We start from the raw sequence: 20,138 nt of genomic DNA on the forward strand, positions 1-20,138 counted from the left end.
ACTCAGGATTATACAGTTAAGCCTGAAATGTTGGGCATTTGTAGTATTGGGCCACTATAGACCAACATGAAAATTGTTGTCAGTTTTGGTATTTTGGTCTAAAATGTTAAACATACTCTGAACTCCTGATAATTCACACTTTAGTGAAAATCTTTGACTCTTTTGTGACTTTTTCAACAAGAGTTCATATTCAGAAATTCTGTAAACTTCAAAAAGCTCATAGGCAGAGATTCTTTAACGTTCACTAGAAATGAAGTGTTCAATAAATGAAAAGTCTGGAAATGCCACATTTGTGATGTGTTTTATTACATCTGCATCAATTTCAGTAGGACCACATTACATTATGTCTACCTTCATAAGTCCACTTGTCTTACTTTTTGCTGAATAATCCCTTTTTAATACCAGCTGTGCTTCTTATTATATCACAATCACCGGCCGGCGCTGCAAAAGTCATATCTAAAATTAGCATTCATTATTTAATTTCAGGTGCTGTAAAAGAAGGTGCGAAACATAATGAAATAATTAAACTGACAATTAGGACGAATCTCCTGACTTAGAAAAAAATATTTCTTTAATTATTATGCCCACAATTAAAAGGTGATCTGTCTTTCGAGCAAACTTGCTGATGTAGTTGCTGATTAATAACTCTAAGATGCTAAAAATGTTTACTTTTGAATGTTGAGAATACATTGAATAAACGTTTTCTAACACACATAAATAATACATAGCCAGCACCTGCCAGAATGCCCACCATCAAAGTGGATCCGAGGATAGATGGGGCACGTTTTCTGGCCACGCGAAATGCAGTTGGTAAGACAGCAGAGATTAATATATTGTTGACATTTCCGAGAACACTGTTAAAAGTCTTTCGTTGTAGGATACGCTCATAATATAATTCCATATTGGGGCGCTTTCCGTTCCCCCAGTTTCTTCTAGCAAATCCAAGAAACTTCAGTCGATGTAATGTCACAGCTAAGGTTACGTCTGCGAGGCTAAAAAACTGTCCACAGAGCCATGACTCTTTGCCTTCGTCTAAATTCAAAAAAATACAAATACATATTAACAATGAGATCAAAAATATAATATATAAATATCATGCTGTTTTATTTATTTTTTGTTAATATTAAAATAAGTAGAGAGTACACACTTAAAATGGCAACTAATGAAAATATTAAGCTCTGATGTCACCCCACATGGTAATAGATTTCAAAAACATCTATTAAAATCAGTTTGGGGGGGTGGGGGGTGGCTTAGCCAAATGGACATTGGAGCTCGGACCAACATGCAATTTCAATAACCCTTACGAAGCGCTTCTCCTGCCCTAAACCAAGCAAATTATACTAATTTTACACTGTGAAGTCCTCTCAGAAGAAACAATAAAAAAGATGTTTGTGTGCCTTTTTTCTCCTCAACCCACCTAGAGCAGGCAGGATTCGAAGATGGCACCAGCGGAGATCTGGTGGCCACATGGAGGACCAAGAAGATGTGACATCTGATTCATCGTATCCTAGTCATAGGACACAACAAGAATCCTCCAACAAATGAAGGAGGAAAGGGCATATTTGGCTCAAGAGATAGAAAGTCCCTACAGTGAAAGTTGTGAAGAGAATATTCCATCCCCTACTGCCAATCGACAGGGCACATCAAGCCCTTAGAGCCAGTAAAAATGCAGGTGAGACACCAAGAGATATGCTGCTGCACTTTCACTACCACCCAAGTATGGAGGCTATACTCCATAACTATAGGGGCTCAAATGTCTCCTATCTGGGAAAACTCCCGCAAATCTTTCAGGAACTTTACCCCTCATACTGCAAAAGTATAAACAGTGGAAACCTATACCTGGCATCTTAAAGGCAGAAAACATGCAATTTGCCTGGGAGCACCCTTTCAAACTATTGGCTTTTTACAACGGAAACACTAGAGTGCTTATACCCACTGAGGACCCTCAGTGGGAGGTAATTAGTTTAAACAGTCCAGTTATAAGATTAACTTTGACTAATCCAGTGCTTTACCCATACATGTCTCTGTAGAGGATACTTAACAGATTGAGGGCATTTTTTAAATCCAAAAACAATGCTTAATTAAATATCTAGCAGTCCAGATCACGGATACGACTGAGATCCTTTTTGTGGTTAACTATACCCCACTGTTTCTTTACCTCAGGAAGGACTTGAAAAATTGGGGTGATAAACTGATATCCTGGATTGGTAGAGTATACTGTGTAAAAATGAATGCACTTCACAATTACTGTTTATTTTCCAAGCCATCCCAGTATACATAACTAAAAATGATTTGAAGGGGATGCACAGAGCAATAGATACATTCATTTGAATAATAAAAGTAATAGGTTGGTGAGAAAAATCCTATAGAGACCCAAGGAAAGAGGGGGGCTGGGACTTCCCCACCTCTTTATGTACTACGCTGCACAGATGGATGTGTGCCATGTGCCACCAGGGGATAGGAGGTGGGAGGATCTGGAGTCCAATATTAAGGATTTAGATCTACCCATGTTTTACATGTTGTTAGAAAAGCCCCAGAAGGCATTACTACAAACTACTTGTTCAGGCATTCTGACATCCCTCACTATTTGGGACCAGATTAGGAGGAAATTCCACTTAACTAGCAGCCCATCTCCCCTGGAAAAGGGATTTCTCTTATTCCTAGGGCCCACAAGCTTTTAAAAACCTGGAAGAGAGTGGTATTGAGCAATACATACATCTATGGAGGTAATCCTCTGTGGTCTCTTTTCAGGATGTACAGGTCATATTTCTCCTAAACAGTAGGGACCATTTTCGATATATCCAAATATGGAATTTGGCACTAAAAGATACAGTTAGAAAAGCTGCCAAACTCAATTAACTCAATAAACGATTTGCTTACAAGGCTCCTACCAGAATGGCTGTATCTCGCTAGTCTATGATCATATTAGCTCCAGTACCATGATATGGGGTTCTTTAAGTTACACAGTCCAATGGGAACAGAATATAGAGGAGGTATTGGAAGAGGATTCCTGGAAGGATATGTTGGAGGTGGCTTAAAGGGTGTTAAAGGGTGTTAGTGTGTGTAGTATCCCAAGAGCAAATGTACAAAATCCTATTTCATTGGCACACGACTCCTGAGCAATTATACCTTATGAGCCGAGTGGGTACTGATGCTTGTTGGCAGATTTGGGGCCAGAAGTGAACTAACTATTACATATGGAGGACATGCTTGGTGGTGATCCCCTTTAGGAAAAAAATGGGAGAGTTACTGGGGCAATATTTCAGAGATCATTCACTGTGGATCCATTGTTGTTTCTCTTGTCTCGCCCCTAGAAGTTTTAACGAGAAGATCACAGAAGCTCCTCAACAAAATAAATCTAGCCACTGGGAAAGCAATTTCCGCAAATTGGCTTGGAAATTCAGTTCCATTGATCAGTGAGATAAAGGCCAAAATCCAGGAAAATCACCTAATGGACCGCTTAATGGCATTATTCCATAACACCATCCCAGCCTTTGAAAAAGTGTGGGCACCTTGCAATGATTATATCACTCCCTTGTAATAGGGAACAAAATCACGGTTCACATTTTCCATCGCAGTGGGCATTCATCACCTGCCCCCACCCAAGCCTGTCCCTGTTTTGTTGTTAAAATTAACATGAGCAACCAGCACTTTCAAGTCGACGCATGGCATGAAGAGATTGTAAAACTATTGCTCTATGTGATTTCTGTCATTGGGAACTGCTATTGTTACATTGGTTAGATGTGTGCACTGCAACTGTTTACTTTCATGTGAAAAATGCACTACCTTTATCTGTTCTTGTCCAAATAAAAAGCTGTTAAAAAATAGGTTATAAAGGGGTTTACATACCCTGTTTCCCTGAAAAGAAGACATTCCCTGAAAATAATCCCTAGCTTATTTTTGAGGGAGGCTCGTAATATAAGCCCTACCCTAAAAATAAGCCCTAATCACTAGTTCGCTAATCTATGTTCGGGGAATTTTCTCAGGATTTCATTCGCAAGCAAGCTAATCTATGTTCGGGGAAGTTTCCCCGACCATAGATTCATGGGATACAATTAGCGAGTAAGCTAATCTATGTTTGGGAAAGTTTCCCCGAACATAGATTTGCGGGAACTGATCTATGTTTGGGGGAATTCCCCTGAATGTAGACCTGCTTTCTAGCACATGCTTGCTACCGTTTTCCCTCAAAATAAGACATCCTCCGAAAATAAGCCCTAGTGCGTTTTTCAGGGGGAAAATTAATATAAGACCTGGTCTTATTTTCGGGGAAAGACAGTATAACTGAGCCTCTAGAACACAAATCAATAAATGTGAAAACAAATACGGGCAATTGCAACCTGGATTCTCATCCAAAACAAACATGACCAAGTACGAATGTGAACATTAGGATAGAAGCATGATGAAACTAAGTACAAGTTAATACATTTTTTTGTTCTTAGCTATTTCAGAATAGGATCTAAGCGCAATTAATTGTTTCATTCAATTAACTCCTTTCCACGTTTAGTTCCCTCACTTTATGTTTAATGTCTTGTATCATCTCTACAATTCCTTGTTTTCTGGTATCATGTATTTGTAGCGTATAATTCTTCCCAAATGTTCCTATGAACTTATCTGCTTTTGTTTCCCTATACACTAGCATATTAACATTTACTGGTCTTCACAATCCTATTTAGCCGGCTTTTTTCCTCCTTAGATTTTGCGCTCTTGCTTAGCCTTCAATGTTTTCACTACGCCTAATTTCAAGTACATCTTAAATCAGCCATGTATTCTTGTTCAAGGCCTTGATGCTGCACCTGACTGTGTCTTCTCCCCCAGTGGGATAAGGATATAAGATATCATATCAGAAATGCTGGCAGCTAAAGAGTGCTTATACTAAGTTAGTCAGATAAGGTATGGATGGTTTTCCTTAGCTGAGTGAAATATGTAAAATATCCTTGAAAGGTTAGAACTGCACAAAATCTGATTTCTATATTGGTCTGAAAAACATTTCACAGTAATTGAAACAATGATTAGAATAAGAGATAAGCGATTTTGATGGTTATTGTTTTTTTTAAATATATGCTGGAATATTATGTTACCACACACCTGGTGTTTCTTCGTTTCGTCTCTGGAGTTCAGTTTCCACTTGATCCAAGACCTTATCTAATTCTTCAAGTATTTTCTTCAAGTACTTTATGTTGTCATGGTCCAGCAATTTTGTCTAGAAACATAAGCCATACTATTATATGCTAACAAAACAAAAAATTACTAGCCAGCAGCATGATTATTATAACAGGAGAAAATAGTGATGACCAAACCAAACAAAAAGTAATAACTTCCTAACCAACCCACCAAACCTAAAGACACAGTAATAACATTGTATGTATGGACTCTATATCTTCATAGCAGGTTCCCTTTTTGGCATAGACTTCATACCACCACTTTATATTGTTTATAGTTAAGGTGGCTGTCATGGATTTTTATTTTTAAGAAGTGTGTTTTTTTACTGGCATACTATGACTATTCTCTGGCTTCACTACAACAGTGGATTCATGTCAGTATGAAATTAGTTACAAACAGAGGTTAGAGAAGACACACATCATTTCAAAGACAACGGTATAGGGTATAACCAGAGAAACCTCCAAAGCCCCATTCACCATGCAATATTAATAATCAGGGGGTTATTACTTAATTATTTTATTTATTACTTTTTTTAATATGGCGTCTGGCCAGCTGCCACATAAATAACACTTGCGTCTGGCTGCTAGCGAGTATCTGATTCCTATTCTTTATATGGGTTCGCATGCGATTACCGCATTTGGCTCTAGTAAATCTGAGAATTGCCTACAAGGTCAGAATTTGGTCATTTTTGAATTTGGACAAAATCTTGTGTTTGTGAAGAACTCTGTAAAGTCAGAATTCCAAGCGAATTCAAAGTGAGTTTTTAAATTTAAACTATACATACAATTGGTGGAGCATTCCGTGTTTCTGTAAAATGACAAAAGAAGTACAAAGACTAGTGCAATATGTAATGAATATGGACTATGTACAGTACAATGAGAATGGAAACACTCACAAGCCTGGAGCCAAAGTTTTGAATTTAAGGCAGGGATAGGTGAACTTAAAGCATTGCTAACTTAGAGATTTTTGGGAGTTTGGCTATTTTGATCTTAAATTTGAGATTCACTTTGAATTCACCTTAATTCTGACTTTCCTGAATAACCCTGAGTGAGAATTGTTCAAAACGTACCAGGGATTTTCATATTTTAGGACTATTTGCATTAATGAATAACAATATTAGTTTAAAGAAAGTATTAGCCAAATACCCAAGTTAATGTTGTGAACTCATTATGAAGGAATTCCAGAAGTTGACCCGTTAACATGCTACCATTTCTTCTACCCCTATGTATTTGGTTCGTGAGTGGTCAGGCTCTGTCACTTTTCATGGATCTAAATAGCTGAATAACTCACTTTTATACGCTTTTGTTTTGCTATGTAGGCATCTTCTAGATCTGGATTTTCCTCAGCAAGTTTCTTGAGTTCAGATTCAGTATTTCCTATTTGAGCTAAGAGACCAAAAAACAACAGATTTGCTTTGCTTTATTTCAATATTTAGTGCTATTGTTACCATGGTATACAGAATATTGGTAAGAAGTTGCTAAAGTTGTTACTTTACAAGGGCTGTGATGAGGCTGATCAATGGACCCACAGAATCAATATACACATCATAATATACATAAGAAAATATGACTGGGATGATTGATTAACAATCAATATTAATCTGGCAGTTCATCTTGTGTCTGCAGGTATTAGTCAGAATTATATAAAGTTGAAAGCTGTATGTTTACTCAGTGTTTTAAATCTATACCACACCTACAGGCATGATAATATGTTGCTTGGACTTAAATTCAGGCATTTCCTTGCCAATGTATATATGTGATACTACCTAAATTTGAGCATTGGGCAACATTACACAAAAACTAAGTGATTTTTTGTTCTCTTTAAGAATAAACTGTCATTTAAAAGTTAATTTCAAAAGTTAGTTTGGTGGCACAAAGTCTCCAAAACAGACTTGTATTTTGTGTGCCTCTTTATCTGTCTCCCAACTAGATTCACAAAGGCTAGTCATCAAATTTGGATAAAAAATTGAATGCCTTTTGATACTGATCTTATACTCGTATACTCTAATAGTTTTTTATTGGTATAAAAACAGAATGGTAATATATATTTTTAGTAAGAATTTGGAGTGATTTATTTTTTGGTTAATGCACCCTACCAGTCTGAAAATGCTGAGTCCCCAGCTCCCCACTACTAATGTAAAGGTCTGTGGATGCCAATTAATTATTTTTTCTGTGTGTATTTATATCCCAGGCACTAAATTATGTGTATTTAAGAGAACGTAAGCTATATTTTGTATATGTAGTATATATCACCAAACGATAACGGTAAGTAGAGTCAGGCATTCTTATACATACCACGGATCCTAGATGTTGCATAAGCAGGTATCATAGAATCTACTGTTAATTCCGGATGTAGAATGCAGCCATGTGTATAGGCATCGATGGGTAAGGAGTCTAGCAGTTCTCGATAGTGCTGTACTCTGGGATAATACATGCTTCCTTCTTGTGGCATTAATCTGGGTGTGTTTTCTGTTAACAAAATATTTAATTAGTTTTATATTGATCTGCTGTAGTAAGTCAATAGTCGTTGTTACAATGAGGCATGAGTAATATAAACAAGGAACGTGGATTTACGGAAGAGAAAAAAAGTCTAAGAAAAATTGCATAGTTTAACAAAAAACTATTTTAAAAATGTACTAATCAGCCACAATATTAAAACTACCTGCCTCATATTACATATGCCCCCCTTGTGCTGCCAACACAGCTCTAATGCGTTGAGACATGGACTCCACAAGGCCTCTGAATGTGTCCTATGGTATATGGCACCAAGACATAAGCAGCAGGTAATTTAAGTCCTGCAAGTTGCAAGGTGGGGTGTGACGGTACAATCCGTTACTCCGTCAAGCATTCCCTTCTTCCCATAAAATAAAATCAGCAAGTAATCCACAGAGTAATAAATTGCTGGTCTCGCCAAATAATCCACACATGAGCCAAGGCTTAATGCTGGAACAAGACTGATTTACTGGTACACAGAACTCACAATTTATGTAACACAAAACTCCTCCTCTGGGCCAGGCTAGATAATTGAGTTTTAGCAATATACATAGCTCAATTATCTGCTGGCCAGAACATTTACAGTTTAACATACTTTTTACCTAACATTCCTAACTCTAAAACCATACATCACATTCACATAAAAATTACATATTCATTACATATTCAATCAATCCATTCAGGGGAACAACATATTAAAAAATGGCATGAATTAGACCAGGGGTTCAAAAGTTAGTAAAAGTATCTTTTGTCCCTTACTGGCAGCATGGCAATCTGGTTTAAGCAGGTTTTACAGGGGCCTCTATCCTGGAGACAAAGGGGAAAGTAATCAAATTATCCAGGGCTAGAGGCAGACTCCATTAACCACATGGTTGCAAAAAGACATAAAACACTTTAAAATACATAAAGTCACCTTTTACACATAACACACAGACATTTCACATATCCCCAGATAGCTGGGATCTGAGCGCACAAAACTACCGAATAGCGCTCAGATCCTATTCACACAGTTCAATTGCCATGGAGCTAAAGTCTTTCCCATAGTCTTTCATTATATGAATAGGCTCCATGGCATAGCTATCTGGGGGTATCACCGCTCACACAGGGCAAGTACCAAATGGCCCCACTGTGTTTAAAGGGCCAGAATGAGTGACATACACTCTGGTATGGCCGAATACTGTTTTTTAAAGGGCCCAATCTCCCAGGGCCATAGTCCAAAGGCAGGAGGCGGGCAGCCAGGCTTCTCCAATGCAATGTGGCGAGATTGCTCTCGTCACATCAGGTCTCCATGGATCTGATTTGTTGTTCCATCACATTCCACAGATGCTCAATCAGATAAAGATCTTGGGATTTTGGATGTCAAGGCAAAACTCGGAACTCTTTGTCATGTTCCTCAAACCATTCATGAACATGTTTTGCAGTGTGGCAGAGTGTAGTATCATGCTGAAAGATGCCTCTGCCATCAGGAAACACCATTACCATGAAGAGTTGTATGTGGTCAGCAACAATCTCCTTTTGTGCACCACTTTTGGTAGGTACTAACCATTGCATAGTGGACACATCCCACAAGACGTTTCATTTTTGGAGATGCTCTGACGAAGCTGTCTATCACTATTTGGCCCTTGTCAAAGTCACTCATATTGTTTCGCTTGCCTATTTCTCCTGCTTCCAACACATGAAATTCAGAAACTAACTGTTCACTTGCTGTCTAATATAGCCCACCCCTTGACAGGTTCCATTGTAATGATATAACCAATGTTATTCACTTCACTTGTCAGTGGTTATAATGTTGCGGCTGATCAGTGTAGACTAGAGTGATGTTGTGTTTATATTAAAGATGTTCCTTTATCTGAACGAGCAATAGATGCAATTACATGTATTACCCACCTGTAGTGCTTATTTTATGAAATGTCATTTATAAACTAAATAGTGAATTTGAAAAAATGACAATATTTAGGGCAAAACACTGTTTATTGAATAAACCCTACATAATTGTGATTGAAAAGGAATCTAGTATAGTATGAACACAATAAGATAACACACATATAACAAGGAACAGACAAAATCACAGTGCCATGTGCCTAGAGCAGCGAAATCTCTCAGTACAGTAGTACTACAGAATGACCAGACATGACAGGTAAGTCCTTTTCAAGGGTTTCGTTCCAAAACAGAGTTCAAGTTGCGTCTTACATAGAGCCTTTTTCGAAATGGATTGAGAAGGACTCTGTGAGCCAAAACATTGCATGTCGTTTTGGATGTACTTACCTGTCATATCTAGTCATTCTGTTGTACCATGGAATAGAACCTGCAACACTTCTAGTGAACAGCGAGAATGAGAACATTAAAGGACCACTAAAGGCACCCAGACCACTTCAGCTCAATTAAGTAGTCTGGGTGCAAGGTCCATCTAGGGTTAACCCTGCAGCTGTAAACATAGCAGTTTCAGAGAAACTGCTATCTTTACACTAGGGTTAATCCAGCCTCTAGTGGCTGTCTCATTGACACCGCTAGAGGCGCTTCCACGCTTCTCACTGTGAAAATCAGCATTCAGTGCTGACATCAGAATAGGGAGGTGATTTCTTCAGCACCGAGTGAGCCCGGCGCTGGAGAAAGTTAAGTGGTTAACCCCTTCCCAGTGGGACCCTGAGGGTGGGGGGGACCTAAAGACTCTACAGTGCCAGGAAAACGAGTTTGTTTTCCTGGCACTATAGTGGTCCTTTAAAAACAACTGAGCTATTTACAAAGTGATGCATACAGTAATGAATTGTCAACTGGTTTTAGTTGAATAAGCTAGATGTAAACTCACTAGAACTTATTGTTCAATGAATGAACCCTACCTTTTTAAAGTAGAACTGTGACAACAACCCCTCGAAAACTCCAGTCATACCACGGAAATGTCCATAGATGGTCTCATACATGTGCAGTGAGTTGTTATAGGCAGGAATGGGAAATCAGAGATAGCTAAGTGTAAATAGCAAGATGTGGATTTCAATGATCTTTCAAAACGGTCTATCTTTTGATAAAAACTAAGAAGCATCAGTGCATTTTAAATACTAACCCTGTGTATAAGATATTTAAATTGCATGGTTAATTTTCATTAGATTAAAAACAGATGTTTTGAGCCCTACATCTAAGACAAATACACAGATCAAAATCAATTCACTCTACTTTCCAGAAAGAAGAAAAATGCAGGAAGTCAAAATAAACTTACCATCTTTGAAAGTATGTTCCAGATAATCTATGATTTGCGTGGCTTCACAAATGATTGTTTCTCCATGAACGAGAACAGGGACTTCCCCTGAGGGGTTCAACCTCATAAACCAGGGTTCGTTGTGTTCATTTAAAGGGAGACTCACATCATGCTCTTCACACTTCAATGCCTTCTCTGCTATGACAAGACGAACCTGCAAGCAAAACAGACAGAAATAAACATACAGGCCATTGAGTTGGATCTGCATGGGTTACCAGCAGCACCATTTTGAACACACATATCTCAATACAGACAATGCTCTACTTTTTCCTATTTGCCTAACTTGTATGTATCAAACAGCGCAGCAGAATATATTGGTGCCTTAAAAAATTGGAACATGGGCTTTGTATTTAATATTGTTCAAATGGTGGCAAAAAGAGAAACTGTTAATTTAATTCTAAGACTAATATATATATACATATACATATATACAGGGAGTGCAGAATTATTAGGCAAGTTGTATTTTTGAGGATTAATTTTATTATTGAGCAACAACCATGTTCTCAATGAACCCAAAAAACTCATTAATATCAAAGCTGAATATTTTTGGAAGTAGTTTTTAGTTTGTTTTTAGTTTTAGCTATTTTAGGGGGATATCTGTGTGTGCAGGTGACTATTACTGTGCATAATTATTAGGCAACTTAACAAAAAACAAATATATACCCATTTCAATTATTTATTTTTACCAGTGAAACCAATATAACATCTCAACATTCACAAATATACATTTCTGACATTCAAAAACAAAACAAAAACAAATCAGTGACCAATATAGCCACCTTTCTTTGCAAGGACACTCAAAAGCCTGCCATCCATGGATTCTGTCAGTGTTTTGATCTGTTCACCATCAACATTGCGTGCAGAAGCAACCACAGCCTCCCAGTGTCATGGCCGTTACCTGTACTGCCTGTCTCTTCCGGGTTGACGGACTGTAGCCACACCCCCTCTCTGACGCGGTCTCATTGCGCTACATAATGCGACCGCGCCAGGCAACAGACGCTGGATTAATGAACAGCGTACCGCGGAATTAAACCGGCTGCAACTCTTCTCTACAAACTTACCTGTGTACCGTACCGGACTCGTAATCGACTAACCTCCTTCTCCTTCCTCGACCACGGCTAGCACTTGACTCCTCTCGACCTCTCTCCACGGAACCTCTCCGGAGGGCACTCTGGGACCAACTTCAACTCCTCTGGAAGCTAAGTTACCTCGCTGTATTATACGAACTTTCCCTGACTACTGAGCTCAAGCTCAGCCTGCTCACACATCCTCCTATCGTTATAGGAGTAATTCCTAATCATTTACCTTTCTACCTTCATATGAGATGTTTTCTATCAATTAAGCTATATCGAATCTCTGCAAGTTAATCTGCATTGCTTCCTTCATTTTATTGCTGCAATTCAATTGTATAAGTTAATCTAAGAATCCACTCAACAAACCTGAACCATTTAAAGATACAGTACCTATGTTTCTTCAATCAAATATATTAAAGACACAGTATCAGTTAACTCCCTGGTGAACTGTCATCTCTTTATTTCCTCAACTCCTCACATTCACATCTAATTAATCAGAAATCTGCAGTTGAGCTCCATCAAACTCTATGTGAACGTGACACCCAGACACTGTTCAGATAGGTGTACTGTTTTCCCTCCTTGTAAATCTCACATTTGATGATGGACCACAGGTTCTCAATGGGGTTCAGATAAGGTGAACAAGGAGGCCATGTCATTAGATTTTCTTCTTTTATACCCTTTCTTGCCAGCCACGCTGTGGAGTACTTGGACGCGTGTGATGGAGCATTGTCCTGCATGAAAATCATGTTTTTCTTGAAGGATGCAGATTTCTTCCTGTACCACTGCTTGAAGAAGGTGTCTTCCAGAAACTGGCCGTAGGACTGGGAGTTGAGCTTGACTCCATCCTCAACCCGAAAAGGCCCCACAAGCTCATCTTTGATGATACCAGCCCAAACCAGTACTCCACCTCCACCTTGCTGGCGTCTGAGTCGGACTGGAGCTCTCTGCCCTTTACCAATCCAGCCACGGGCCCATCCATCTGGCCCATCAAGACTCACTCTCATTTCATCAGTCCATAAAACCTTAGAAAAATCAGTCTTGAGATATTTCTTGGCCCAGTCTTGACGTTTCAGCTTGTGTGTCTTACCTTGGCCATGTCTCTGAGTATTGCACACCTTGTGCTTTTGGGCACTCCAGTGATGTTGCAGCTCTGAAATATGGCCAAACTGGTGGCAAGTGGCATCTTGGCAGCTGCACGCTTGACTTTTCTCAGTTCATGGGCAGTTATTTTGCGCCTTGGTTTTTCCACACGCTTCTTGCGACCCTGTTGACTATTTTTAATGAAACGCTTGATTGTTCGATGATCACGCTTCAGAAGCTTTGCAATTTTAAGAGTGCTGCATCCCTCTGCAAGATATCTCACTATTTTTGACTTTTCTGAGCCTGTCAAGTCCTTCTTTTGACCCATTTTGCCAAAGGAAAGGAAGTTGCCTAATAATTATGCACACCTGATATAGGGTGTTGATGTCATTAGACCACACCCCTTCTCATTACAGAGATGTACATCACCTAATATGCTTAATTGGTAGTAGGCTTTCGAGCCTATACAGCTTGGAGTAAGACAACATGCATAAAGAGGATGATGTGGTCAAAATACTCATTTGCCTAATAATTCTGCACTCCCTGTATATATATATATATATATATATATATGTGTGTGTGTATATATATATATATATATATATATATATATACATACAGAAAAATGTCAAAGATAGCACTCCAAGGACTAATTAAAAAAAATTTCGTCAGGACGAAAGCTTGAGGGGATCAAGCTGATACGTTGATAATTTTGCTGTTTTAGTGAAGGTAATAAAAGTTATTTTTTAATTAGTCCTTGGAGTGCTATCTTTGACATTTTTCTATATTTTGTGGCTGATAAGCACCGGGCAGTTTGATCTTCTATAGGTGGAGTGCAAGATTATTATTTTTTTTTTATATATACATACATATATATATATATACACCGAACAAAATTATAAACGCAACACTTATTTTTGCCCCCATTTTTCATGAGCTCAACTCAAAGATCTATGACTTTTCTATGTACACCAAGCATGTCAAACTCGTGGCCCACAGGCTGCATGTGGCCAACAAGAAACTTCCTTGTAGCCCAGCCCAGCCAATCAGGAGTGCCGGTCAAGAGGGCACACAAATGTGCCCTCAGGCAGCGTGCGGTTCCCTTATGGAGCCACAAGCACAGTACACAAGCAGGGGGAGCACCTCCCACTCTGCGTAGGAGCGCCGGGTGTCACGTGACTACCCGGTGCTTAATCTGTCAGCGTGCCGCTGTAGAGTGAGCGGTTCCCCTGTCAAGTAAAGTGGAACGGTAGAGCTGAGCCGGTGCCTGAGGTTAAGGGTACATCTGCCTGAAAATAGAGAGAGACATGGATGGAATGGGTAGGGAGGGAGAGCCATGAATGGAAGGGGGAGGGAGATGTGGGGGGAGATATATCGTAGGGTGAAGGGGAGGGAGATATGAATGGAAGGGGGGAGGAGACATGGATGGGGAGAGGAGAGGGAGACATGGATGGAAGAGAGGAGAGGGGAAAGGGAGACATGGATGGGAGAGAAATATGGATGGGAGGGTATAGAGACATGGAATGGAGAGAAACAGAGACATGGATGAAAGGGTGGAGAGAGACATGGAATGAAGGGAAACAGAGACATGGATGAAAGGGTGGAGAGAGACATGGAATGAAGGGAAACAGAGACATGGATGGAAGGGAGGAGAGAGACATGGAATGAAGGGAAACAGAGATATGAATGGAAGGGGGGATAGAGACATGGAATGAAGGGAAACAGAGAAATGAATGGAAGGGGGGAGAGAGACATGGAATAAAGGGAAACAGAGACATGGATGGAAGGGTGGAGAGAGACATGGAATGAAGGGAAACAGAGACATGGATGGAAGGGGGGAGAGAGACATGGAATGAAGGGAAACAGAGACATGAATGGAAGGTGGGTAGAAGCGTAGTGTGCAGCCACACCTTACTCTGCCTGGAGATTTCAGAGGGACTAGAAAGCAAACGGACTGAGACTGCAGTTTGCTGAGGGGCTGAGGGTGCGAGCAGAGCAGACACTCCAGACCATGGCATTACTACTGGGACAGTAAGTAACTTGAGGTGAAGCTTTCAAGTAAATTATTTATATGTACCCAGGATTACATATTGTTTGCATGAGAATGATACAAGTAATTTTAGTTGGTATTCCTCTAGGTCAAACTTTTATTTTTATTTTTTTTCTGCGGCCAACATAAACTTAAATCTTGTTTATTTGGCCCTTGCTAGCTTTCGAGTTTGACATGCTTGATGTACACAAAAGGACTATTTCTTTCAAATATTGTTCAGGAGAAGTGCTCACTAACACAGATTTAGCCCGATTTGTGAACAATATTTGAGAGAAATAGGCCTTTTGTGTACATCTTTCAGTTCAGCTTATGAAAAAATGGGGGCAAAAAGAAGTGTTGCTTTTATAATTTTGTTCACTGTATATATATATTGTAGCATATAATACTATATATATATATATATATACATATATATATATATATATATATATATATATTTCTTGGCATATTATACAATGTGTATGAAAATGTGTAACTACCCATCTTGAATGATGGGATTAACAAAATATTGTTTTCTAATAATGCTGTAGAAATGTGTTTTTTTTTTTAAATCATATTTGAATAACAGTTATATGTAAAATTATAAAAAAAAAAAAAGCTGACATAGGGGGCGTGGCCTGACTGTGAAGCAGTGCAGATGCACAAAGCAAGAGCTCCTGGGCCTAAGGCCAATTACTGGCTAAAATCGGGGGAAAACTAAACAACCCTGATCCCCAACTCACCACAACTTGCTCTGCAGACACTGGCGAACAGGGGGATACCTCACATGCCCAGAAATAACGCCGGAATGACCGAGCTGAGGCCTGGGGCCTATACTAAGCAGGGCAACGGAGAGGCGGCCGCCCTCCCAGCCCATAACCGCATGCAGCACCCGCAGCAAATGGCTAACCCCCCCCCCTTAGGACCGGTGGGGGTTATCCTGGTCCCAAATGCCTCGACTGGCAAGCCCCAGTGGACCCTAAAAGCGGACACCGACCCCATTCACGCACCGAACTTGCAAGCAGCCCACCATATCAAAATGGCGGACACGCAGCCTCGTGGACAATCTGGGCCTTCACTACAAAGCCCCAACACAAACGACTCCCTCTCTACCCGCCTAGATGGGCTGTTTGAGGCCTTCTGGGCAAAGATCGCGGCCCGACATAAGGAAGAGCGATCCAAGCTGCTAGAGATCGGAGGTACGGAGGGCCAACAAGGCGACCAGGTTGCCTTCGGGCAAAGCCATGAAAACACAGTCCAAGAATCTCCACACCAGCCCATCTGGGCCAAGGGCCAACAGGGGATCAACCCCAGAGCATCGACCACGCAGGCGGAGACCCATCCGCCGAGGGCGGCATACCACCAACCCTAGGATCTCCAGACCTACCCCGAAAGGGAAGGACTCGGCCTTCAATAGTCCCCGAGTCCATGGCCACAAGGTGCCGGCCCTGCTACAGACCCGGAGCGAGAGGGCACCACTGGTTAGCTCCTGGCCGACCGCCAACCTCTACATTACCCCACGCAAGCTCCAGAGGGCACAGCAGCACGCACCCACGGCGAAAGCTCAACCCGGCAAAAGACCGCTAAGCGGCATCGGTTGACTGAGCCTGGCATTACCAAGTACCAAGTAGCGCAGAGCCTGGGCTTCTTTTATCATTTTTTTTTATTTTTTTCTCTTCACTTCTCAAATTTACATTAGCCCACTGTTGATTGACTCTGAGTTGCATAACTGCGCTGCCTTATTATTATAATTATTGTTTTATTTGAATTGTCTAGGCCTCATGTAAATGTCCAGTGATAGAATGTCATATGTACTTAAGAAAATGTTACACACAACATGCCGACTAGCTGACACATTCACACTGATAAAGCCGGCAACCAACCTTTGCTGTGCTTCATGCTATTTAACAACTCAACTCCCTAGATATTCTCACCTGTCACATATTCGGCTTAAGGCACCTTGCATTATTATAATTAAAACGATGCTCACACACTTACTCAGCCCTAGAGGCACCACGTAGGCCTCAACCACGTTTAATCTCTGAAAGCTTATAAGATAACTCAAACTGTCTATTTTTCCTTCATGTAGTTCCCAGCATGGATGTCACTCATGTTACAGACAGTCCGACCAAATCAGACCTTTTTAAAAAAAAAGATGTGCTGTAAATGCTTGCCATGTTACTGAATATTTTGTGTTACTCTATTGGCTTATATCTGTTGTCGTGGCGATATAAGCGTATCTGTAATTCTAAGCACTACAAAAATAAAGAATTAAATAAAAAATAAAAAAAGTTGACATAAATAAAATAAAAGGAAGTAAATCCCAACAAGACCAGTACCCCAGTGGAGCGCTATATATAAATCTCATTAAAAATGTATCTCGGACACGGTGCAAACCACATAGAGAAAATAATAAAAAAGTTTATTGATAATAAATTAGTAAAGGCAGCACCACTTGCCTCAAATACATTGGACTGATCAAACAGTCATTGTGGACAAAACACAGAAAGAGATATAAACTCCAGCTTGAAATGGCGTAACTAAATTATATTGATACAGTTGACACTAGAAGTAATAACCAAGTTGCTAAGAGTGTAGCAACAAAAAGTAGCAAAAAGTATCAACTAATCATATATAGAGGAGAAGCCGGAATATATATCAAATATTCCAAATGAATGGATTAAATAACGTATAAGAACCTAAAGTTCCCCTAATAACGCCTGATCCTAAGGTAAAAATCAGGATCCTGTGCCTAAATATACGTATACAAATTAAACTAGCCCTATAGGTATCTCAAACTGTAGGAAATCGAAAGGACAGAAAGAAATAAGTATACTGGAAACAAAAGGATTGGAAAAAATATAGTAAATAAAGGTTCTTACTAATCCATGCAAACTGTAAAGTAAATAGCAGGGATTCCGCCGGCAGAAAAAAGTAAGAATCCCTGCTTAGATAGAACGTATTTATGGTAACTGGTTACCTAAAGACAGAATGCAAGGTAGGAAAGTTTCTCCCTCATCTCCTTTAATTTGTATCCTCTGTATAATTTAGGGTTAAGCCCTGTTTGTACCCCTGTAACCCACCTTTGTATATTTTTACCTGATTTCTCTCAGGTTGTTAAAATACAGTGTTTATATTTAAATTAAATAAAAGCAAACATGACAGAAGAGTGTAGGAGAAAGGGTTGTGTGACAAACATGCAGAAGGAATACATTGGTAAAACACATCTAATTCTACATGTGAATATATGGGTGGAGCAAGGCATGGAACACTGGGGGATGACTGGGTTAATTTCTGTAGCAAATCGTCCCTGTTGTAACATTATATCCATGGTTTCAGTGCTGATCTCATTGTGTTAATGTAAATTCAAGGCTGACAAAGCAAACCATTCTAAGACTTGTCACAGCTACAGCCACAGAATAGGCTATGGGAGTTGGCCTGCACATGGTACCGTGGGAGCTGTCCAGGGACTGAACCCTCACACACTCAGCCAGCAGCCTGCACTCACCTTCTGGGAAGTGAATGAGTGGGTCCAGTGATAGAGGATCAGTTTATCTTCAGAGTCTGCATTCCTTGCAGGGAGGATGTCTGCCTGCTCAGTCATGTTTATGGAAGGAAGATGCTAAAGCAGCACCAGCTTCCCTTGTTCAGTGTAGAGATGGCTGGTCAGAAGGAGCAAAGCATCATGGGAGATGTAGTTTTATGTGTTTTTCCTGGTTTCTGAGATGGATCTTTGGAAGTAACAACACTGCCATCAGTGACTGTAGCCATACAGCATTTCTAAAGAACATAAAAGGAATGCATTTTTGTGATCAGCATTCTGTTTTGAACATTATTACATCGTTAATTACATTTTGTTTAATCAATAGAATTGCATAGTGAAGTATATGAAGTTAGATATAATGTACATTAATTCATAGTTGGAGGAAATAAATTACAGCAAATCTATGCTTCTAAAATAATAAAAAAAAATATTGGGGTTTATTCCCGAAACACTACATTCTAGTGCATTATCATTATTATTTATAGCACCAAATATTCCGCATAGATTTTCAATTATGCAATGAGAATATATAGCAGCAAGTAATTGATATTTTAAAAAAATAATCCAGAAACACTTTGTGGAAAGTATACATACAGATTTACACAGAAATAACACACAGATACACATACACACAGTAACACTCAGACTAACACCCACAGATACACAAACTGACACCCACAGATACATACACACACTGACAACCACAGTTACATATATACACTGACACCCACAGATACATACACACACTGACACTCACAAATACACACAAACACAAGCACTCACATCCACAGAAACATGCACACACACAAATATCTATCTTCATGTGGGCCCTGGGTTGGATACACAGGCATTGTACCTCTGTAATGAGAGATGGTCATGGGACATATTTTTGCTTGGACAGGAGCTCAAAACATTGGATTGTCCTGGCCTATGTGGGGCAGTTGGTAACTATGCATCCAAAATAAAGCTGGCAGACACAGCAGGTATAGAATGCCATGCTCAAACACACTTACACATGTATAGTTACAGCTCTACTATTGTAGTCTATATTCTGCAATATGGTTTGTTCCTTTTTCCACAATGCTTAGTTAATGGTTTCAGTAAATGTGGATAATCAAATATGTGTAATGTAGAGACACTTACACAAAGTACCGTGCCAGGGAAAAGTGATATTCATTTTGACATTACCCACAGATACATACACACACTGACACCCACAGATATAGAAATTGACACCCACAGATACAGGGGCGGACTGACCGGTCGGGCACTTCGGACATGGTCCGAGGGCCCGGCCGGGAGGGGGGCCCGCCTTCAGGGGGCCCGGCGGCACACTCTGAGGAGGCCGGCCGCCCCTTTAAATGCTGCAGCCGCCTGAGCGCTCTCTTAACAGCCTCAGGCGTCTGCAGCTTCTCACCTCCCCTCCCCTGTAGCGTGGCCGAGCTGCTCTCCGGTCCGCGGTGCCCGGCCGGAGTGATAGGAAGGTGCACACTGAGTGTGCACCTTCCTG

The 20,138-nt window shown here is 40.1% G+C and overlaps 1 protein-coding gene across 1 annotated transcript; it reads right to left on the bottom strand.

The window, feature by feature from the left end:
• Positions 1-282: 282 nt before the first annotated feature.
• Positions 283-18,754, bottom strand: GDAP1 (ganglioside induced differentiation associated protein 1). The gene is made up of 6 exons (XM_063450376.1): positions 18,593-18,754; positions 10,864-11,056; positions 7,455-7,628; positions 6,451-6,545; positions 5,086-5,200; positions 283-1,032 (listed from the first exon to the last, which is right to left on the bottom strand). The coding sequence occupies exons 1-6, from the start codon at positions 18,686-18,688 to the stop codon at positions 656-658; spliced, it is 1,050 nt and encodes a 349-aa protein (XP_063306446.1). The 5' UTR covers positions 18,689-18,754; the 3' UTR covers positions 283-655.
• Between the last annotated feature and the right edge of the window lie 1,384 nt (positions 18,755-20,138).

Source organism: Pelobates fuscus, chromosome 4 (genome assembly GCF_036172605.1).
Source record: "Pelobates fuscus isolate aPelFus1 chromosome 4, aPelFus1.pri, whole genome shotgun sequence".
Classification (NCBI taxonomy): domain Eukaryota; kingdom Metazoa; phylum Chordata; class Amphibia; order Anura; family Pelobatidae; genus Pelobates; species Pelobates fuscus.